Source organism: Artibeus jamaicensis, unplaced genomic scaffold (assembly GCF_021234435.1).
Source record: "Artibeus jamaicensis isolate MK-2021 breed Jamaican fruit bat unplaced genomic scaffold, CSHL_Jam_final contig_1998, whole genome shotgun sequence".
Classification (NCBI taxonomy): Eukaryota; Metazoa; Chordata; class Mammalia; order Chiroptera; family Phyllostomidae; genus Artibeus; species Artibeus jamaicensis.
Window position 1 is genome coordinate 3,984,164 of NW_026521407.1, and position 22,960 is coordinate 4,007,123.

Consider the following 22,960-nt stretch of genomic DNA (forward strand, 5'->3'; position numbering starts at 1 on the left):
TTTGTGGTTGGCGGGGAGTTCATAATAGGTGAGTCAGGTGGGAGGACTTAGTGGGTAGCCACTCAGAAGGTAAGAGAAGAGAGATAAAGAGGGTGGTGGAAGACAAGGGGAGGGAGGGCCCTGGGCCAGGTCACCAGCTAGGGCTGGAGCCAGCCGATGTTGGAGAGGATGGATTTGAGGGGCGAGAGCCTATGTGGTCATGCAGTATGCTCTGAGCCCTCAGCAGTCCAGGAGAAGGCACAGGAAATTCTAATCAAGAAACATGTAGTATTACTTCCTGCCATGTGGTCCCAGCAGGCAAGAAAGGCAGGCAGATGAGGCTGGGGGTGAGAGTTCTAGATGGGAGGTGTAGCGGGGGCTGTGGCAGACAGAAGAGGAGGTGAAGGCAGCAGGGAGCAAGGAGGGAGGGTCAGGGTCTTGAGGCAGTACTGGGCTGGGTCCCCCTGGGTGGGGATGGGGAGGAGGGTTAGCAGTCACCACCTGAGAGGTTTCAGAGGAGGGGGCAGAGTGGAGGCTGAGGGTGAAAGGGGAGGGGAGCAGTAGAGGAAGTACCTAGGGAATGCCCCGCCCCCCCATGCTGACCTTCATGCCTCTCTCCTGCCCTTGCAGCATCCTGATCAGATTTATTTCAAACCCCACAGCCCCTAACTGGTGGGGCTTCCTGGTGGCCGGGCTGATGTTCATGTGCTCCGTGATGCAGACACTGTTCTTGCACCAGGCTAACCGTTACATCTTTGTGATGGGGTTGAGGCTTCGTACGGGGATCATCGGTCTCATCTATAGGAAGGTTGGCTGGTACAGGGCTCTGGGGGCCGGGGAGGCTGGCCCTGGAGAGCTCTGGACAATGTCACTGGCCCAGTTCATCACCCGCTGTCCACCTGCAGGCTCTGGTCATCAGCAATTCAGTCAGACGTGAGTCCACCGTGGGGGAAATTGTCAACCTCATGTCAGTGGATGCCCAGCACTTCATGGACCTCACCCCCTTCCTCAACCTGCTGTGGTCAGGGCCGCTGCAGACCCTCCTGGCCATCTACTTCCTCTGGCAGGTGACTCTCTGGCCCCTTCCTCTATCCTTGACCTTGCTGGGGAAGGGAAAGAGAGGGTTACTACTGGTCAGCAGAGGTGCATCATTGTGGACACAAGTGCTTCCCCAGATGGTGGGGTGGGAGTCAGGACTGCAGGCATGCTGATGCTGGTGTGTGCAACCGAGACTTCCCAGCCTGGGTGACTACCCTTCGCCAAGGTCCCAGGGGAGGAAAGAGGGACTAAGAGGCAGGGTGTGTGTGACTGCCCGTCACTGTGTCTGTATTTGCCCTCTTGTGTGTCCGGACACCCCTCCATGCCTGCCTGTTTGTGCCTGTTTGTCATCACTATTGGATGGCTGACAGCCTCTGCAGATGTTTTGGTCCTTTTGGCTTTCTCTACATATCTACTTTTTGCTGCCAATCTGGCTGATCGTAATCAATCGCTTCCCGTCCATCCCCATGTGTCAGATCGATAAGCCTCTGTCTGTGGGGTTCCATCTACATACACACTGGTTTAATATGTGCTTTCTAACCACCTGTGCCTCCTCAGAACCTGGGTCCCTCTGTTCTGGCAGGAGTCGCTTTCATGGTCTTGCAAATCCCACTCAATGCAGTTGTGGCCACGAAGACACATGCTTTCCAGGTGGGTGCTGTCACAGGTACACAGGCGCTCTGCCTGGAGTGCCTGGCCAGGTGCCTAGGGAAGGGTATTCACTATCCTGGGGCCCCTTGGTTATTTTGTTTACTAACAATGGGTGGGTACAAGTTACTTTCACAAACACTAGCTCACTCTATCCTCATAACAACCCTGAGAGTGTTTTAGAAACATTCTTTTTTTAAAAAAAGATTTCATTCATTTATCTTTAGAGGGGAAGGGAAGGAGAGAGGGAGAGAAATATCAATGTATGGTTGCCTCTCCTGTGTCCCCCAGTGGGAACTGGCTTGCAACCCAGGTATGTGCCCTGACTGGGAATCAAACCATAATCCTTTAGTTCACAGGCCTGCACTCAATCCATTGAGCTACGCCAGCCAGGGCGAGAAACATTCTTATGTTGCATCTGAGGAACCAATGCCCAGAGAGATTATGGCAGTCCAGAATCAGGCAGACCTGGGACTTAAATCTGCGTCTTCTGGTCTAATAGGAGTTTTTTCTGCCACACTGCACTGAGTGTGAATAGCCAGTCACCCAGTCCTTTTTTCTGCAAACATTTATTGAAGGCTTCAGTAGCTTCCTCCTGCATACAGAATGAATGACAAAGTCCCTAGGTCCACATACCAGGCCTCTGCTCACCTTGCAAGCCCGCACGCCTTGTGGTATGGCCAACTTTCAGCCGGTCTCGTCTTCTTACTTTTCTGCAAAGCACTGAGCTTTGCATACCTCTGGGCCACCATTCCCTGGAATACTCTTCCCTTCCTTGCCTGCTCAACTCGTTCCCTTGTCTCACCTCCCAACATAAACTCTGATTTCCTAGACTCTCACAGAATCCTATGGTTTCCCTCAGGATACACACGCTGATTTGTTAAGTATTTATTTAAATAACTGTTCACTTCCTACCTGCCTACCCATCAGACTGTCAGCTTCATGATGACTGGAGCCTTGTTTGAGCTGGTCATGCCTATCTATCCCATGCCTAGCACGTGGCCCGGCACACAGTAGGCACTCAATAAACAGGGGTCGAATGAATAAGTTTTATTTGGCGTGCTGCGTCCTCGATTAGGGTCAGGAGGCTGGCAGTCTAATTGGGGAAGTATCCATGTACTCTGGGGACAAAACGGAAGTACAGTGTGCCTTAGAGACCCAGGGAAGGGGGCAGAGGATGCTGCCTGGGAGGGACCATGACACTGGTGCCAAGGTTGGAGCTAGATTTTGTTGGGGGTGAGGGGAGGCTGAGCTGGGCCTTCCGGGCTGAGGCGCAGCACAGGCCCTGCAGCTGCAGTGTGTGCCCCTGTGTGGGGAACTATGAGCCCCCGAGGGTGGAGGTCTGTGGAGCGGAGCAGCGGAGCGTGCCACTACTACTCTCTCTGCAGGCAAAACAAATGAAGTTCAAGGACTCACGCATCAGGCTGATGAGTGAGATCCTGGGTGGCATCAAGGTGCTGAAGCTGTATGCCTGGGAGTCCAGCCTCTTGCAGCAGGTGGAGGGCATCCGGCAGAGTGAGCTCCGGCTACTGCGCCTGTCTGCCTACCTCCTTGCCATATTCATCTTCACCTGGCACTGCACCCCCTTCCTGGTGAGGCTCTCCTACCAGGGCTCCCACCTCCCACCTCCCACCTGGGCAGGCCAGGCCTCTGGGCCCAGCATATTCCACCCTGACATTCACCCCTACCGCTGCCCAGGTGACCCTCATCACCCTTTGGGTGTACGTGTCTGTGGACCCAAACAACGTGCTGGACGCCGAGAAGGCCTTTGTGGCTGTGTCCCTGTTCAATATCTTAAAGAACCCCCTCAACTCACTGCCCAGTTTAATCAGCGGTCTGACTCGGGTAACTGCAGGTGGGGCTGGGGGTTCTGCTGGAGGAGGGCAGGTTGTTGGGGTCACTCAGGGTCAAGAGATAATCAAGGAGAATTACTGGAATCAGGAGAGGGCCATCTAGCATTAAGAAGAATTGTTCAAAGTTGAATGAAGTCATTAGAATCAGGGGTCATTTGGGGTCAGAGGATGTCAGGTGGGGTCCCTGAAAACCTGAGTTCTGGAGGCAACCTCCTCTTACCAACCTGTACTCTGTCTTTGGCAGTGGGAGCCAGGGAAGAATTAATCCTACAAGGGGCTCCCAAACCAGTGTCTTGGCCTTCGGGCGGCTTGACCACACCCAGGAAGCTGGGGGCTGTCAAGTGTAAGAGGGAATGGAGGGGGATAGAGAATGCATGGCTTCCAGGGCTGACTCACACCCTCCTGCAGACCAGCGTGTCTCTGAAACGGATCCAGCATTTCCTGAGCCAAGATGAACTTGACTCCCAGTGTGTAGAAAGAAAGACCATCACCCCAGGTCCAGACACCACTACCTGGGCTGCTCTTGAAGCAGCCCCTGCTCCAAAAAATCCCTGTTCCAAGCTTTTATCTTTCCTCTTGTGACCCCTCTTTTTCTTCTTCTTTCATATCTTCAATTCTATGTCTGCCTTTGTCCTCTCTGGCTCTCTGCTCTCTGTTCCTTCATCCCTCTCCAAGCCTCCCCCACTCTCCTTCCTTCCCCAGGCCTCCCCATGCCCCTGTCCCAAGACTTCCTGCCCCCTTTCCTTGTGTGCCAAGCTCCCCTGCCTTCTCCCCTTGACCCCTTCCCTAGGGCTTCCCACCCCTCTCCTTCCCAACCTCCCCTAGGGATCCTGTCCCCCCTAACCCTGTATACCTTGACTCTTCCAGGCCATGCTGTCATCATAGAAAATGGCACCTTCACCTGGGCCCAGGACCTGTCCCCAACCCTGCACAGGTACCAGCTTCTCCTGTGCCTTCTGAGCTCCCTAAAGTGGGCCAAAGTTCAGATCAATAGCAAAACCTGCCCCTGACCCTTACTCCCAAGTGTCTGCCTAGAAAGTAGGAAGAGCCTCAATTGCCAGGGTTGTATCTGGGAGGGAAAAGGGCTTGGGTCTCCAGGTGGAAGGTTGGAAATCAAAAACCTGATCTTTGTCTTTGACTGGGCTCCTGGTCTCCCAGCTTAGACTTCCAGGTGCCAAAGGGGGCACTGGTGGCCGTGGTAGGACCCGTGGGCTGTGGAAAGTCCTCCCTGGTGTCTTCCCTTCTGGGAGAGATGGAGAAGCTGGAAGGCAAGGTGTATATGAAGGTGAGAAAGGGAGGGACTCCTGGGAAGGGAAGCTCGGTGAACCCCAAGGTAACTCTGGGGTTTTCCTGTGGCCAGGGCTCCGTGGCCTATGTGCCCCAGCAGGCCTGGATCCAGAACTGCACTCTTCAGGAAAATGTGCTATTTGGCCGAACCCTGGACCCCAGTCGCTACCAACAGGCTCTGGAGGCCTGTGCGCTGCTAGCTGACCTGGAGGTGCTGCCTGGGAGGGACAAGACAGAAATTGGAGAGAAGGTACGTGGTCCCCACCCATGCTCTGGGGAGTCAGCATATACAGCTGCCCATGGTAAACCAGCCCAGGTCCATGTATGCACTCATTCACTCATTCACACATTCATGTAATACCATGCCCAGCTCTGTGCTTAGGCGCTGGGGAAACGGATCTGTTGCTGGGGGTGGGGGAGCCAACCTGTGAGCAGGTGGGGGCTGAAAAATTCCTGCAGGTCAGGCTGAAGGCCTCTGCAGGGACAGGGAGGGCAGTGAGGGGGAAGTCTACATACGGAAAAGCATCACTTTGGAGCTGCATCTTAACAGCTGAGGAAGAAGGGCTCATCATTCATTCATTCATTCATTCATTCCTCAGATTTTATTACACACCTATATCCCAGACAGTACTATACAGTAGTGAGTACACAAGTCTTAAAATCTCTGCCTTTTTCTCTCCCTCTCTTTCTCCCTCCCTTTTCCTGTCTCTGAAAATAATAAATAAAATCTTAAAAAGAAAGTGCCCTGGCCAGCCTGTCTCAGTGGGTTGAGCATCGCTCCACAAAGGGAAATGTCCTTGGTTCGATTTCCAGGCTGGACACATGCCTGGGTTGTGGGTTTGGAGGGACAACCAATTAATGTTTCTCTCTCACATCAGTGTTTCTCTCTCTCTTTCTTCCTTCCTCTCCTCTAAAAATAATGCATAAATAAAAATATTTAAAATCTCTGCCTTCAGATAGCTTACCTCCTAGTACAGGGGGAATGATAAGCAAGATAAATAAATATGTAATATATGAGATAAATGCTAAGGGGGAAAGAATGGAACAGAGAAGAGATATAGGTCTATGTACAAGGCTATATTGTTAGGGGGCCTTGGGAAAGCCTCACTGAAGATGGGGAAGGAGGCAGTGGGCCACTTCTGGGGACATGGAGCCTTGCCTGGGAGAAAGGCCCCCAAGAGGCAGAGAGAGCAACAAGTGCAAAGCCCCTGAGGCAGAAGTGTGATTGAAGCATTTAAGGACCAGCAAGGAGGCCACTGTGGCTGGGGTGCAGTGAGCAGGGGTAAGGGGAAGAGCCGAGCCCAGCGAGGTGTCCAGGCAGCCATTTCCCATGCTGCCTTGCAGGCCACTGGCAGGGCTGGCTTTACCAAGAGGGATGGGAAGCCTTTGAAGGTGTGAGCTGAGGAAGGTGGGTCGACTAGTTAGGAAGGGGCGGGAAGGTACAGGGCACGGCAGAGCCTGGAAGACCTTGGTTAAGGTTTTGGCATTTACCCTAAAAACCATGAGTTATCAGTGAAAGTTTTTGGTTTTTAGTTTACTTATTTCTTTTTAATTGCTGCAAGATGTGCTTATGCAGAATTTACAGTCACCATTCTTTAAGCACGCAGGTCAGTGGTGCTGAATACATGCGCATTGTTGTACAGCCCTCCGTAACTCTGCTCATCTTGCAGAACTAAAACCGTGTGCCCTTGAAACAGTAGCTTCCCATCCTCCTCTTTCCCCAGCTCTTGGCGACCAGCTTTCTACTTCCTGTCTCTATGTATTTGATTCCTCCAGGCACGTCATATAAATGGAATCACATAGTGTGGTATCTTTTTTTGGTGACTGGCTTATTTCACTTAATATAAAATCCTCAAGGTTCATTCATATCATAGCATGAGTCAAAAGTTCTTTCCTTTTTAAGGTTAAATAATGTTCCGTTGTATGCGTACACCACATCTTGTTTATACACTTGTCAGCGGACACTTGGGTTGCTTCCCCCTTTGAGCTGTTGTGAAAAAGGCAGCTGTGAAGATGGGTGCGCAAATACCTCTTGAAGACCCTGCCTTCAGTTCTTCTGGGTGCATACCCAGAAGTGGAATTGCTAGATGATACAGTGATGCTGGGGGTTTTTGTTTTTTGTTTTTGTATTTTCTGAGGAACTGCCATCCTGTTTTCTGGAATGGCTGCACCATTTCACATTCCCACCAGCAGTACACAAGAATTGCAACTTCTACACACCCTGGCCAGCACTTGTGGGGGGGGGTTTGGGAGTGGGATGGTGTTCGTGTTTTTGACAGTGGCCATTCTGATGGGCGTGAGGTGGTATCTCACTGAGATTTGGATTTGCATTTTCATAGTGATCAGTGAGGTTGAGCATCTTTTCCTGTGCTTATTGTCCATTTGTGTGTATCTTCTTTGGATAAAGGTCCACAGAGTCCTCTGCCCATTTTGTGATCAAGTTTGATGTTTTCGTTGTTGAGTCGCAGGAGTTCTTTATATATACAGCAAGCCCTCAAATAACATCATTTCATTCAGTGTCATTGCATTATAACTTGGTAACATGCTGTAGGAACTTAACTCTTATTTATATCAAATATATCGATTGGTTTCATTATGTATCATTTAACTTAAGTCACAGTGAGTTACAGTAAGTGAGGACTTACTGTGCTGGACTTTAACCCCTTATCAGATATATGAGTTGCAAATATCTCCAATTCTGTAGGCTGCCTTTTCACTCTGTTGTGCCGTTTGGTGCACAGAAGTTTCCATTTTTATGTGATCCCACTTAATCTATTTCTACTTTTGTTGTCTGTGCTTTTGGTGTCATTAGCCAGAAAGTCATTGCCAAATCCAGGGTCATGAAACTTTTCCTCCATGCTTTCTTCTAGGAGTTTTAGCACTTTTGTTTTTAATACTAAAGATTTCAGTGTACATTCCCTCCAAACAATGACATTCCCTTACATAACCATAGATGAATTGTCAAAATCCAGAAATTTAATGTTGGTACAATATTACTATCTAAGTCACAGTCTGTACTCAAATGTCATCATTTGTTTCAGTACTGTCTTTTTTTAGCTATTTTCTTTCCTGGGCTAGGATCTAATCCAGGATCATGAGTTGCTTTTACTTGTCATATCCCTTTACTCTCTATCAATCTGGATAATTCCTCAATTTTTGTCTTTTAGGACGTCGACACTTTTGAAAAGTACTTTGTAGAATGTCTCTCATTTTGGACATAGTTAGATTCAGATTATGTTTTTTGGGGGGGAAACACCAATGATGTAAGGTTGTGTCCTTCTTGGTGCATGCTCTCTGGAGGCAGGTGAGGTCACTTGGTAGCTTATTAACAGTGTGAACTTTGACCACTTGATGGAGGCAGTATCTTTCACTGATCATTTTATTTCAGGACTTTCATTGATGATTCTCGCCTGAGTCAGTGTTTACTATGACATTTGCCAAGTGGTAATTTTCTACCTCCATTCATTCTCTAGTTATTAGTTGGCATTTTACTCCAAGAAAGAGCTTTCTCCTCCTTCCCCTTGTTCACTTATCCATTAATTTCTTTCTGTCACATGGGCTCACAGATTCTTGTTTGATCCAGTGGGTTATAATTCTGCACCATCATTATTTATCTTGATGTTCAATTTGTTAGTGCTGAGCAGGGGCAGCTGTAGGCCTGCTCCGGCTACAGTGTTGGGGGGTCCCAAAGGCACAGGCCCCAGTGAGGAGGCTCTCGTGGTGGTTTGGGGGATGATGAAGGCCCGAGCCTGAGCAGAGGACATGGGGAAAGTAGGAGTCCAAGGTTCTAGGAACCTAGGGAAGACCTGCCCATCTATGATGTGACTTCTTCTCCTTTCTTGGACCCATGCTGACCTCGCACACACAGAAACCCAATTAAGTACCCAGCACACAGTAGGCGCTCAAGGGAGATGTCAAATACAGGCATGCCCACATGCCTCAGTCACTACACCTGATTCTTGCCAGCAGATCCCACTCCATCCCACATTTGCCCTCCCCAGGGCACCTGGGGTCTCTTAGGGCACCCCAAAGAGTAGGGCTCTGTTCCAGAGGAATGAAGGAAGCTGGTGGGAGGAAGGCAGGCTACACCTCTGGGGTCTGCCCTCTGGGCCGGCCCTGCTGCTATCTGCATCAGTTTCTCCATCATGGGTTTAAGGAGAGATCTTACCTCCCCTCTGGCACCTGAGCAATCTCAGGGTTGATGAACTTGGGGCTTGATGCTGGGGTTCTGTCCTCACTTTGGACCTTAGTAGTTCAGGACTATGGACAAAGTCATCAACATCTTGGGCTTTAATTTTGTGATCTAGAAAGTGGGGCTAATGGTACCTCTCTGGGAGGACTGACTTGAGGACCAAATGGAGTAATCTCTGTGAATGTCATCTGCAAACTGTGTGGGTGAAGGAAGATTCAAAAGTCAGTTAAGGGCCTCCTTGGGATTCCCAGCCCCCCAGAGCATGATGGCGGCAGGCCAGGGAGCCAGTTGGGCAGGGTGATGGAGCAAAGGGAACAGGATGTCCCCACGTGTCCCAGGTGGACTCTGAGAGCCATCACCCGTTCTCCACAGCCTTACAGCTTCACAGAGACAGGACCAGGCATATGAAATGTGAATTTAGAGGTTTATCTTGCTGAATGACAGTGGATGGGGCCTTTTCCCCCCTGTGCCTGTCTGACCCCCCTTCTACCCAGTACCTACTTCCCACCTCTCTCCTCCATACAGGGCATTAACTTGTCTGGGGGCCAGCGGCAGCGAGTCAGTCTGGCCCGAGCTGTTTACAGTGATGCCGACATTTTTTTGCTGGATGACCCACTGTCGGCTGTGGACTCCCACGTGGCCAAGCATATCTTTGACCAAGTCATTGGACCAGAAGGTGTGCTGGCAAGAAAGGTGAGGCCTCCAGGAGGCTAAGGGACTAAAGGGAGATCTAGGGCCCTGGGAGAGAACTGGTGGGAGGCCAAGGGGTTTGGGTGAGACCTGAAGGTGTGGAAATCTGAGAAGCGGAAGGAGGGGATGGGTGGCTAGGGAAACCCATGTGGAAATCACAACCCAAATGCACTGAACCAGCTGCGGTGAGCAGGGGGTGCAGCCCCGATGCACCTGTCCGTACAGCCTGGCACACCGGCACCTCACACTCACTCCGTGGCCCTGTGCCTGTTATGGGGGTGTGTGCTGAGGGCGGTGGGGGTGACAGCATGCTGCCTTCTCCCCAGACACGGGTGCTGGTGACGCACAACCTCAGCTTCCTGCCGCAGATGGACTTCATCATAGTACTAGCTGATGGGCAGGTGTCTGAGGTGGGCACCTACTCAGCCCTCCTGCAGCGCAGCGGCTCCTTCGCCAACTTCATCCACAACTACACACCTGATAAGGGCAAGGAACACCCGGAGGAGGACAGCAGGACTGGTATCCCTGGCTTTCCATATTCCTTTGTCCCCTGTCTTGGCTGGGGAGGGCATCTCTGAGTAGCTGTGGACAGTCCCAGTGTTGTACAAGGCGAGTTCTGGGGCTCCTGGACCCTCTGTGGGTGGTCAAACATCACCAGGAGGGAAAGGGATCAGGATGTAGTCCAGCCCCTCCTCCTCCTCTTCTCTGCCTGTGCCACCTTGGAGCAGCAGCTCATTTCTCAGAGCCTCGGTTTTCCCATTTGTCAAAAGGGCATAGGGCCCAGGCCCAGCTTGTACAGCCAGGCCGTCTCTTAAATGAATTCTCTGGCGCATACGTAAGCCCTTAGCAATGTCATTTATTTATCAACAAATATTTATCGAGCAGTGACCGTGGCCAGACACTATTCTAAACACTGAGAGAACAGCAGACAAACAGACGAATCCCTGTCCTTACTGAACATACTGAAGTCCCTGGGCTTGGGAGATACCCCTGCCCCGCTGGCCCCTTGTTGTCCGGTCCCTGCTCCCCAACCCCAAACTCTGGGCTGCCTCACTGGCCTTCTCCTGGGTTTTCTTACCTACTGCTCCCTGGACAGCCCGTGTGTCCGGCACACCTCCCCAGCACCCTGTCCCTTGCTGACTGCTTGACACACGTCCGTTTCTTTAATTCTCACAGTGACATGATGAAGTGGGTGCTATTATTATCCCCATTTTAATGCCTGCCTTCAGTCGTGCTGTGCGGAAGGAGGATTTCGGCTCAGCCAGTCTGTCCTCAGAGCCCAAGCTCCTGACCCTTGCGTCTAAGTCCCCTTCTCCATTGCCCCCGATGGGAAGTTTTCCTTCTTTTCTAACCTAAGCCTTTCTTGCTGCCCTTTTCTTTTCCCAGCACAAAGTTGGTCACTTATTTTTGTCATTGTCCTTACTGCCCTTCCAGCCCTTGTCATCTAACTTATCTCACACTTGTCCTTTCAGGCATCTTCACTGGAGTAGGAATGGGGGCTCACAGGGAGCCAGCTGACCTCTGCCTTTTTCCTCCCACCCCCTGCAGCAGCTTTGGACAATCCTGAGGATGAGGAGGTGCCGCTGACTGAAGACTTGCTCAGCAACCACGCAGACCTGATGGACAATGAACCAGTCACGAATGAGGTCCAGAAACATTTGAACAGGTAGGCTCCTGAGAGCTCTTGGCCTCCTGCAAGGCTGTGTCCAGACTCCCCGTGCCCTGCCAGGTGGGGTATTCCCCGGACACTTGTACTCCAGGCCTCCGCTGCTGCCTACGTCCTCCACCGGGGGCCCTGTCTTGTGACCTCTGCTGCGGGCCTGACCAGCTGCCTCCACAGGCAGCTGAGTGCCATGTCCTTGGACGAGGAGGGCCAAAGTCGGTCTCTGCCCCTGAAGCCCCTTGGCTCAGCAGAAAAGATAGTGCAGGCAGCCGAGGTGGAGGCAAATGGGACACTGATTGAAGAGGAGAAGGTGGAGGTGGGCAAGGTGAGTAAGGTGGACTAGGTGGGCTGGATAGGGTGGGCAGGTCCCCAGCAGTCCTGGAGCTCACAGGATTCTTCTGTCCCTGACCACCATGGCCATGCAGGTGAAGTTGAACGTGTTCTGGGATTATGCCAAGGCTGTGGGGCTCTCCATCACACTGGTCATCTGTCTGCTGTACGTGGGTCAAAGTGCAGCTACCATCGGAGCCAGCATATGGCTCAGTGCCTGGACCAACGAGGCTATGGTGGATGGCAGACAGAACAATACCTCCCATAGGCTGGGTGTCTATGCTGCCTTGGGAATTCTGCAAGGTGAGGCTGCAGAAATACCTGGAAGGGGCTCCAGTGGTCCCCTTTTCACCTCTGAGCTGCTGAGTCCCCCAAACCATGCCCTTCTCTCCACCATCCCAGCCATTGTCCCTTCTCAAAGCCTCCCTAGCCCACAGTAGCGGTCCCCCTGCCTCTGAGCCTGCCTCTGCGCACCTGCCACCGGTGCCAGATGAGCCAGCACCCCCTGCCTCCTCCGACAGGGATCCTGGTGGTGTCGTCGTCCATCGTGATGGCAGTGGGCTGCACTCGGGCCTCGCGCTTGCTTCACCAGGTGCTGCTGCACAACAAGATGCGCTCGCCACAGTCCTTCTTTGACACGACACCCTCGGGCCGCATCCTCAACCTCTTCTCCAAGGACATTCATGTCATCGACGGGGTTCTGGGCCCCACCATCCTCATGCTGCTGAGTTCCTTCAGCACCTGCGTCTCCACCCTCGTGATCATCGTGATCAGCACGCCGCTCTTCACTGTGGTCATCCTGCCTCTGGCTGCCTTCTACATCTTCGTGCAGGTGCTCAGGGGGCGGGTGGGCGTGGCTGTCAGGAGGGCCGGTGCTCCTGTGGGTGGGACCAGGGGTGGGCTGCAGGGAGGGCAGGCCCAGGCACTTCGCAGCTGGGTTTGGTTAAGGACAGTAGTCCGTTACCTTCCCTCTTTGAAACTCATTTTTCTCACCTGTAGAATAGGGAGACTCATAGGGTCGCTGGTAGGATGAAATTAAGTCCTTGTGAGTCGTGGCTGGCTCCAAAACTTCTTCCTGCGGGCTATTTTTTTTAATAAAATATTGTTCACAGTTTGAGACACATTATCTTTTCCTTTGCTTTATACATTTCTAAATATGTATGTGTAGGTATGTTTTAAAGATGTGTTGATGACTTTCAGTATAGACAACTGTAAAAGGCGTTTGTGTTGCCGGGCCCCTGTCCTGCCATGAATGAATCAGTAGATGAAGGTCCGCACCAGGTGGCCAGAAGCCCCTGTGTGCAGAGACCGTGATGTGGGCTGCACTCCGTGCTGGGACGGGGGACTCTCAGACGCACATCGGGCACCCCTCTGGCCATGTCGGGGTCCCCAGGGTAGAGGAGGGGAGTGGGAGGCAGAGCCGTGTTTCTGTGGGGCTGAAGCTTGAACAACTGGATTGGGTCATTGAAGGAGGAAGAGGCTCTTTAAGAAAGGGCATACAAAATTATCTTATTTTTGCCAATTTTGCAAAAACATTTGACTGTGTGAGCACACTGCTAAAGCCCCTAAGTGGAGCGAGGCACATTCACTGACTTAGAAGGCCAAGCAAGGTCTGTACTATAATCCGGGCCCCTCAGGGAGTGAGGGGGGTCAGGAGCTGAGAGGGAATCAGGAAAGGATTTGTGGGCAAAGTGGCCAGCTTTTCAAGCTCCTCCTGAGCAGCGCCAAGCAGAGGAAGAGGGTGGAACGAGTTCAAGGAGCCATATCAGGCCCCTACGTCTTAGATTCTTTCGTGCCGGGGAAGGAAGCAAGGCCTTATGGGGGAGTAGGGATGGGTGGGAGGAGGCCGGATGGGTTCAGAGGGTATGCAGGACTGAGCTGGGGTTCCATGGTCCTGACCCCAAGCTTTTCCTCCATCAGCGCTTCTATGTGGCCACATCACGGCAACTGAAGCGGCTGGACTCTGTCAGCCGCTCACCCATTTATTCCCACTTTTCGGAGACGGTGACTGGCTCCAGTGTCATCCGGGCCTATGACCGCATCCAGGACTTTGAGGCCATCAGTGATGCTAAGGTGGACAATAACCTGAGGCACGCCTACCTCAGCTACTTCTCTAACAGGTCAGAAGCCTCCTCCCCACCCCAGGAACCTCCAGGAGCTCCCATTAGGGTCTCTGCAGGAGAGACCCTGGTGTTCTGGGTTCTAGCCCCTCCTTGCCCCTAAGCAGAGACCTGCCCCTTCCTGCACCTGCCCCAGTTCCTCCTTGTCCGATCCCTGCAGGTGGCTGGGTGTCCGAGTGGAGTTCGTGGGGAACTGTGTCGTGTTCTTTGCTGCACTCTTCGCCGTAATTGGGAGAAGCAGCCTGAGTCCAGGGATGGTGGGCCTTTCTGTGTCCTATGCTCTTCAGGTATGCAGGGGTCTGGACCCCAGGGCAGGGCCACCACTGGGGCAGAGGCCACACAAGCATCGAGGTGTCACCAGGATCTCCGGAGCACCTCAAGGTGCCCACTGTGGGGACCAGTCACAGGTTTCACTCTCCAGCATCGTGAGCTCACAGTCAAGCAGGGAGAGACAGTCCCACCAACAGGGGATTGTGATGCTGAGTGAGCAGGTCTTGTGGAGGGAGGAGATTCTCCACTTTGGGGAGTTGGAGAAGTTATCTTGGAGCTTGGCCCTAGCACACAAGCAGGGCTTGTCCTTTCTGTGCACAAGGTCTAGAAGGGCCATCCTGACAGTTCCTGGGGCAGAGAAGTGTGGGGCTGGAGTACACCTCCCTTCAGATGCTTGCAGAGAAAGTCCCTGAGCTAGAGGGTGGGCAGGTCAGTAACCGCAACTGGAATTTTGTGAAGCAAATCACATTTTCAGCACCTTGGGAGGCTCAAGTCTCGAAAGCTCTAGTAAACAAAGGACAGCCCAGGCAGATCAGTCTGCTCAACCTTCACGGTGCACGTGAACCACCTGGAGATCTGGTTGCAGCTCGGATTCCAATTCAGTAGGCCCAGGATGGGGCTCGGGGTCCTGCATGTCTATCAAGACTCCTTGCTCCGCAAAGCGTGGTCCAGGGACCAGCTGTGTCAGCATCATGTGGGAGCTCGTCAGAAATGCAGGACCTCAGCTTCGACCATAGGCCTGCTGAATCAGAAGCAAGGTTCTGCTGGGAAGTCTTATATATAGTAATGTGTGGGAAACTCTGGCCAAGGGGGCCCTGGGTTGAGTCTGCATTGTCCCTGCCTGAGGTGCAGTTGTGACTAGAGCCCCAGGTGGCACTGCTGTTGGCTTGCCCAGGCCCACATGGGTCATTGACAGAATAGGAGCATAATCAAGGAGCCACTGGGTGAGGGGAGAGATCACCCTATTTATGACCCAGTCCCTTTGGCCAGGTGACATTTTCTCTGAACCTGCTGATACGAATGTTGTCAGAGTTGGAATCTAACATTGTGGCTGTGGAGAGAGTCAAGGAATACTCCAAGACGAAGACTGAGGTGGGTACTGGGATGGGCCCGGGGTTGGGGGAGTCTGCAATAGCTGGGGAAGGGTGCTCAGTAGCCCACCGTCCTGATGCCCCAAAGCCATCTTCTCAGGCGGCTCCTTATCCATTCATTCATCCATTCAACCCTTACTGAGTGTCAACCAGAGGTCTATGGTGAGGTGCAGAGGTTTCCCAGTTGGGCAAGACAGGGTCTGCCCTTCAGCAGATGGAGTGGCAGAGGTGAGACATACTGCAGGGTGCTGGGGTGGAAGACCAGAGCTCGGGCGATGCACCCAAAGAGGCCCATTCAGCCGGGGTGACCAGGGAGGTGGCATCCAGCCAAGATGTCAGCCTGGTCAAAGGAGCAGTGGCAGGGCACCCTGCCCTTTGCTGAGGAAAAGGAGTTGGCCTCCGCAGGGAGATTTCTCTATTCACGCTCTCCCATGGCCGCACCCTGACCACTTCGTGCCCAGAAGCCGCATCGTCCAGGAGATCTCCATCAGACATCCCCATTTAGACCACCCATCCCGTCCCTCCCAGCTCGCATATTCCAAGCCCTCCAGCATTACAGTACCTTGTCCTCACTGGGACTCCCAAGCCTGTCACCTGCCTTTGTCCCTCTGTCCATCAGCTCATCTGGCCTGGACTCTGTGCTCCAACACCAGTGCCCTCCAGTCCCTTGCCCTTCTCTCTCTCTCTCTGCTGTCCTCACCTACAAAACCCTACCCCGGTGAGCCCACCCGTCTGCCTTCTGTATGCCGGCACGCAGCAGTGAAAACATTTGGAAAAAATCTCTGATTTCACTTCAAGTTTATAACCACACACCACTGCTGGGTATTCCTACTTTGCTTCTGCATGAGTTCCACTTTCAGAAAGATTTGTTTTGAACCTTCTTTCCCCAAACCCCCACATCTCGTTCCTCCTGTGCCCAGCCACCCACCTTGTCTGACATGCCGATGAGAAAACAGGCTGTAAGATGTGAACTCCCTCAACCTCCCAGACTTGCTATTGGTCCTTTTGCAGTCTTCTTCCTTTCTCTTTTGATAGCAAATGGCCCTCCTCATCTCAAAGCCACCCCCCGCCCACTTTTTCACATGGCCACTCAAGGACTTCACTTCCCCATGACACCCTCCACCTCCTGTGTCACCTGTCTTGCCCCCTCTGTTGGATGATTCCCAGCCACATGCAGAAATATGCTATCATATCTTCCATTCTAGACACAAGTTGACCCTTCCCTCCTCCTCCATCCTCCTGCCCCATTTCTCTGCTCTTCATGTCCAAGCTTGTTTTAAAAAATGGTCTACAGGTGCTCTCCTCATTATCGCTTAACTCAAGGTCCACCCATGTTGTCACAAATGGTAGCATGTGATCCTTTCTGGAACTGAGTGGTGTTCCATGGTCTATACCGTATTTTGCTGTATATAATGCGCACCCATGCTTTTGCGCACATTATATACAGGATTATTATGCCCATGTTATGTAAGCATCATGCCCATGTATAATGTGCATCCTTATTTTTCCCCAAAAATTTTGGACAAAAAGTGCACATTATACATGGCAAACTACAGCATGTGCCACATCTTCTTAAGCCAGTTACCTATTAAGGGACACTTCGGGTGCTTCCTTGTCTTGTGAAAGATGCTGCAATGACCATGGGGGTGCCTGTATCTTTGCAAATAAATGGTTTCCAATTTTGGGGGTAGATATGGTAACTCTATTCGTAACATCTTTAAAAGATTTATTTATGTGTTTATTTATTTTTAGGTGGAGGGGAAATGGGGGAGAGAGAGGGAAAGAAACATCAGTGTGTGGTTGCCTCTCACGAGGCCCCTTCTGGGGACCTGGTCTGCAACCCAGGCCTGTGCCCTGACTGGGAATCAAACCAGAGACCCTTTGGTTCTCAGACCGGCACTCACTCCACTGAGCCACAGCAGCCAGGCTCTATTTTTTGAGCAACCTCCATACAGTTTTCCATAGCGGCTGTACCAGTTTACATTCCCACCAGCAGTGAATGAGGGTTCCTTTCTCTCTGCAGGAGAAAGAGAAAGGGACCCTCTCTATGAGGGTCCCTTTTTCTCACCCTTGTTATTACTTGTGTTGTCGATAACAGCCACTCTAACAGGTGGGAGGGGGTATCTCGTTGTAGTTTTGAGTTGCCTTTCCCTAATACTCGTGAAGTTGAGCATCTTTTCATGTGCCTGTTTGACCATTTGTATGCCTTGTTGGGAGAAGTGTCTGTTTAGGTCCTTCCAGTTTATTTTAACACCCTTCCAACTAGTCGTTCTGTTTCCACTCTCCCCTCTTCCTTCACCTGGTAGCAACCAAAGGGGTCCTTGAAAAACATCAAATCATGTCATTCCTCTGTGCATGGCCCTCTAATGGCTCTGCATCTTAGAGTAAAAGATCTTAGTCCTTAAAATGGCCTTCAAAGCCTTACATCATGGGGCCACCCAATACCTGTCCCTTCCCTCTCACCTGTGTCACTGTTCTCCAGAACACACCTGGAGGCATTTGCACTTGCCGCTCCCTTTGCCTGACAAGCCCTACCCCCAGATATTTACTTGGCTCGTTCCCTCACTTCCTTCAGGTCTTTATTTATACATCACCTCCTCCAGGAAGGCTTCCCTGACCACTCTGCACAGAACAGCAACACCAAGCACTTCTTAGCACTCATCACCTTCTTATATTATGCAGATTTTCCTCTTTGTCAATCATATGCCCCTGTACCAGGATTTAATCCTCAGGGGAGCAAGGGCTCTGTCTCATTCACCACTGTGACTCCAGTGCCTGTCACGTTGTGCACAGTCAATAATAATGAATGGTGAAAGGGGGTCTAGGTCAGGGAAGGAGGGACAGCTCCAAAGTGAGCTGAGAGAGAACAGGAGAGGGTGGGATGGGAGGGTTTGGAGCAGCAGGTGGGGAATAAAGGCAGAGGGTAAAAGATTCACTGAACCACAAAGTGGGCCACAGAGGCACCGGTGACGCAGGTGAGGAAGGAGGGAGCCTTAGGAGACAGGGAGGCTGAAAGTGGGAGGGGCCAGGCTGGTGGAGAGGTGCCACCCTAATGCAGAATCCATCTTCCCCCATGCCAGGCCCCCTGGGTGATAGAGGGCAGCCGTCCTCCTGCAGGCTGGCCCACCCAGGGCGAGGTGGAGTTCAGGAATTACTCTGTGCGCTACCGGCCGGGCCTGGATCTGGTGCTGAAGAACCTGAGTCTGCACGTGTGCGGTGGCGAGAAGGTGCGTGTGGGCTGGGCTCGTGCCTGGGATGTGGCTGTACCCCTCGTGGGGACTGTGGGCCTTTGGGAGAGCAGATGCTCCGTCCCAGTTGTCTGCTTGGCCTCTCTAGGGGAGTCCAGGAGATGTCCCCACTGACCCCATGCTTGCCCCTGATTGCCCTTCCCCACCACCTCCAGGTAGGAATCGTGGGCCGCACTGGGGCTGGCAAATCATCCATGACCCTCTGCCTCTTTCGCATCCTGGAGGCCTCAGAGGGTGAAATCCTCATCGATGGCCTCAACATAGCAGACATAGGACTCCATGACCTACGTTCCCAGCTGACCATCATCCCTCAGGTAGGACCCTGACATGGACTGGCCACACTGGCCAGTGATCCCGGAGGGCAGACTCTATCCCTGTTCTGCAGCTTGAGGTCCAAGCCTGGCTAGAGAGCCAGGCTGTAGGAGCAGAGCCACAGATCGGCCACCTGTTACGGATCTGGAAGGGTCAGATGCGCCCTGGCCCTGTCAGACCCTGCCCTGCAAGCCCTGGGGCCAGCAGACAGAGCCAGAACCGTAGGACCCCTTCAGCACCCCACTCCAGAGACGTGCCGTCCCGGCCTCCTTGTTCTCGGCTCTGAATTACATTTCACTTTTTCTGGCTCCTCTGGGGTTTCTTTTTTCTGCTGACTGGACACTTTGGAGTCAGATTAGCTCTCAGGTCTCTGCTTTAAGCGGAGGACATTATGATTGGCAAAGCTGAGGTTTATCATTTCCCCACAGGCGTATTCTGTCTCCTCGGCCATTGCCTCCCTCCTGGAAGGCTGAGGACAGAGTAGGAATGCTTCCACCTCAACTCCCGTTATTTTTCCCTGCCTCTGGGGCCTGTGGCTCCTCGAGGGGACCAGGCTGCTTCCCTCTAAGACCTTGTTGTATTCCCAGGAACCCATCCTATTCTCGGGGACCCTGCGTAAGAACCTAGACCCCTTCGGCAATTACTCCGAGGAAGACCTATGGCATGCCTTGAAGCTGTCCCATCTGCACACATTTGTGAGCTCCCAGCCAGCAGGCCTGGACTTTGAGTGCTCCGAGGGTGGAGAGAATCTCAGGTAACGGCTGGGAGTGGGCGAGTCAGAAACAACACCCTGCCGAGCCAGGGGAGTTGGCACCAAATGACCCAGAGTCCAGGCCAGCCATCTCTCGTCCTCCCCACTCCCACCTGAGCCTGGGTGCGGGGGGTTTCATTTGTCTTGAACATACTTCGCATGCCAAGCGTGGTGCACCAGCTCACTGACTCCTCCCACAAGCTCCAGAGATGGTCCGTCGTCCTGCTTGGAAAATGAGGAAACTGAGGCAGTCCCAGAGTCACGTATGTGGGAGAAGGCATGCCTGGAATTTGAACCAGGTCTGGGAGATTCCAAAACCCTATTCAGAGTCTTATCCTGTAGGCTTTCAATGGCGCACTGTCATGGGGTTTGTGGGGGTGTGGGCTGAACCTGCGGAGCAGGTGCAAGGAAACCTACAGTGCTTTCGGCAGAGCATAGCTATTGCCCAAGATGGACGCAGTCTCGTCTGTAATTTATGAATGGGCAATGGGCGCTCCCTAGGCTTTTCTTTGCTTTCTTACAGCCGTAGATTTTACATGTCCAGCCCTGGGGCTGTGCATCAAGGAGAGCCAGAAGTCTCTGCTTACTGAGTCTTAAGGCTTCAGAGGCCCACACCAGTGTTGGCTGTGTGACTTTGGGCAAGTTGCTCAACCTCTCTGTGTCTCCTTTTTCTTTCACTTTAAAATAGGAAGACTAACAGTCCTAAACATTTTTGCACCATGCCGCCCAGTAAAAATTTAACGGGAGCTATGTCATGCGTAATTAAAATATTTTCTAGTGGCCACATTAAAAAAAAAAAAAGGAAAAAGAAACAAGGCAAAGTACATTTTAATAGAGTATTTTATTTAGCCCAATATATTGAAAATATTATTTTTTCAACATGTAATTGACATCAAAGTTATCAGGGTGGTTTATAGTTTTTCTTACTCAGTTTAAAATCCCATGTATATTTTTTGATCAACCACACACCCTGGTCCAGGCGACATGCTCGAGTGCTCCATGGCCACAGTGACCAGTGACTGCCATGTGGACAGAGCAGTCGTAGGGTCGTTGTGATTAATAGAAGGGACTTAGCCAATATACACTCCTGAGAAATTTAGCTGTGCTTCTTTATTCATGTTATCCTACTTGGTTCACACCCATGGACGCTCTCCAGACCTCAAAGACAGAAAGAAACAAAAACCTTTACATTTGCTCCGGACTTAGTAGTGCTCGCCACGCTTTGGCCCCCACTCTCTCGTTTAATCTTCACGGCAGTCCTGTGGGCCAGAAATGAGGCTCCACAGCGTGCAGTTATTTGCCCAAATCTGCTCAGCCAGCAAGGGGAGGAGGGGCAGGAACTCAGGCCCGTGGGATGTTTTGCCCAGATCTCTTTTTACTGCACTATAGCCACCCGTGGGATGCCCCTGCCTTGTAAGACTGACTGTGCATTTTAACAGGATTTTATTTCCACGGCTGTGTTGAGGGTAGCTGGCAGACAAGCCTAAGCAGGCAGAGCCTGCGCCCCAGAGTTGTTTCGGGGGCCATTCTCCTGTTCCTGCCGGCCATTAGCACCACCCCCAGAGCACCCCTCCATCCCATGCACGCCAGGCTCTGAGACAGAAAACTGGCTCCCCTCCTCCCTCACTGAGCTTGTTGCCTCTTTAAGTAGAACCTGTATCCTGCACCAGTCCCACCATAAATCAGCCCTGAATTCTATCTGGCGGCTCATTCTGCTGCCAAAACCTTCATTAGTTGCGGGAATGGGCCAGGGAGAGAGCCTGGCCTTCACTCCGGCTGTGGTGACTCACCCCTTTGGGAAGGGCTGAGGTATTTGTCCTTGGGCGTGGGGATGCTGCAGCCTCTGAGGCTGGGAACACAGCCTTGCTTTGTTCACTGGCTCTGGCTCCCAAGGTAAGAGGTTGAAGGTGTGCATCCTGCCCCTGCTCCACCTCCCTAGCGACTGGACGACTGGACACAGGGAGTCCCCGGGGTCTTTCCCTGCCCTGTCCCTTCTTCCCACAGCCCTGGCCTGTATTTCCCAGGGGGCTGGGAGATGACTTTGAACTGTGTGATGTGAGGCTCAGCAAGATGGCATGATGTGTGCAAATACCTGGGAAGAGCCGTTCAAGTGTGTTCTCACTAAGGCGCAGATGACAGAGTGAAGCGGAAATGTCATGGAACTGATTGAGGACTGAGAAGGGGGACGAAAGCAGAGAAAGGGAGAGAAAAGGGGAGGCCGCGTGTGCCAGAGGCAGACGGAGATTTCATTGTTGCTCAGCGCTGAATCTGCCCTTGAGGCCCCTCATTCATCCTGCCGAGTCCAGACCTCCACTCGACTCCCCTTCCAGGAGGACAGTGCTGAGGGGACATAAAAGAGCTTAGACAGAAAGCCAGTCCTGGGCCATTGGAAAGGAGTGGGAACAGAAACAGTCGGGAGAGCGAGGGCCAGGGGCAGGTTGGGGCGCCCAGTTGGAGATGTCTGCCTTCTCTGTTCTCAGTGTGGGTCAGCGGCAGCTCGTGTGCCTGGCCCGAGCCCTCCTCCGCAAGAGCCGAATCCTGATTTTGGACGAGGCCACGGCCGCTGTTGACCTGGAGACTGATGACCTCATCCAGGCTGCCATCCGCACCCAGTTTGAGAACTGCACGGTGCTGACCATCGCACATCGGCTCAACACCGTCATGGACCACACTAGGTGGGACACTGGAGCCCAAGCAGGAAGGGACCCGGTGGGGTCACCCGGGCCACTGGGGAGAGGCAGGCCGATGAAGGTCATCTGGACATGGGAGAGATGTGTGGCCTTGGGCAATTTGATAAACTTCTCTGAACCTCTGACTCTCAGGGTTATAGTAAACTGAATCGATGAAATGAGACCCCGGGAAATGCCAGTTTCCTCCCCAGCTCCTTACCGTAATGCTCCCTAGTACCGTTTTCTCAGAGGATCAGGGAAGGGGCCTTGTCCTCGGCATCTTAAGGCTTCTTTGGGCAACAGTGCATTCAGCCCCAAGGAAATACAGTGACCTATTCCCTCATTGTGCCCAATGTCAGAGTGTGGTGTTGGAGAACAGGGGAGGGGCTGGGTGACTCAGAAGCCTTGGGGAAGGGAGCTGGCATTGGCCCAGCAGGCTGGCCCCCCTGGAGACATGGAGCTCAGAGTGAGAACCAGGAGGCAGGATGCGGCCACAGACCCACGCTGAAGGAGGCAAGAGTCCACAAACAGGCCTTCATTCACAAAATACCCACAGGGCATGCAGACGCAGGGACGGGCACGGATGTGGCAATGGGCACCCCTTGTTCCTCTCTCCGAAGTGTCCCCACACAGCTCCCAGCGGCTTGCGCACCAAGCTGAGACTGCCCTGTGCTATGATCTGTAGGTTCCACCCATCCCACTCCCCGCTCACATCCAGGACCCACTGGGAGAAGAGAAGGGAGGATGGGCAGGAAGTGCTGGGCCCTGGGTCCAGATAAGGGGCAGGGCTGGGCTGAGAGGGTGTTTTCAGGCCCAACA

At 52.6% G+C, this 22,960-nt stretch overlaps 1 protein-coding gene across 5 annotated transcripts in view; it reads left to right on the forward strand.

The window, feature by feature from the left end:
- ABCC3 (ATP binding cassette subfamily C member 3) overlaps window positions 1-22,960 on the forward strand; it is a 45,750-nt gene that overhangs the window by 19,384 nt on the left and 3,406 nt on the right. For 2 of the 5 annotated variants that reach the window (XM_037129596.2, XM_053655840.1), the window contains exons 9-30: window positions 610-787; window positions 885-1,046; window positions 1,576-1,668; window positions 3,054-3,257; window positions 3,364-3,510; window positions 3,927-4,014; window positions 4,386-4,452; window positions 4,677-4,803; window positions 4,879-5,055; window positions 9,523-9,690; window positions 10,014-10,206; window positions 11,236-11,353; window positions 11,528-11,675; window positions 11,776-11,983; window positions 12,202-12,512; window positions 13,601-13,800; window positions 13,961-14,087; window positions 15,061-15,162; window positions 18,242-18,388; window positions 18,565-18,723; window positions 19,309-19,475; window positions 21,953-22,147. In XM_037129596.2, coding sequence (XP_036985491.2) covers window positions 610-787; window positions 885-1,046; window positions 1,576-1,668; window positions 3,054-3,257; window positions 3,364-3,510; window positions 3,927-4,014; window positions 4,386-4,452; window positions 4,677-4,803; window positions 4,879-5,055; window positions 9,523-9,690; window positions 10,014-10,206; window positions 11,236-11,353; window positions 11,528-11,675; window positions 11,776-11,983; window positions 12,202-12,512; window positions 13,601-13,800; window positions 13,961-14,087; window positions 15,061-15,162; window positions 18,242-18,388; window positions 18,565-18,723; window positions 19,309-19,475; window positions 21,953-22,147 — 3,486 coding nt within the window. The remainder of the gene's footprint in view (window positions 1-609; window positions 788-884; window positions 1,047-1,575; window positions 1,669-3,053; window positions 3,258-3,363; window positions 3,511-3,926; window positions 4,015-4,385; window positions 4,453-4,676; window positions 4,804-4,878; window positions 5,056-9,522; window positions 9,691-10,013; window positions 10,207-11,235; window positions 11,354-11,527; window positions 11,676-11,775; window positions 11,984-12,201; window positions 12,513-13,600; window positions 13,801-13,960; window positions 14,088-15,060; window positions 15,163-18,241; window positions 18,389-18,564; window positions 18,724-19,308; window positions 19,476-21,952; window positions 22,148-22,960) is intronic. The other 3 variants (XM_053655843.1, XM_053655845.1, XM_053655844.1) reach the window with 3 other exon arrangements.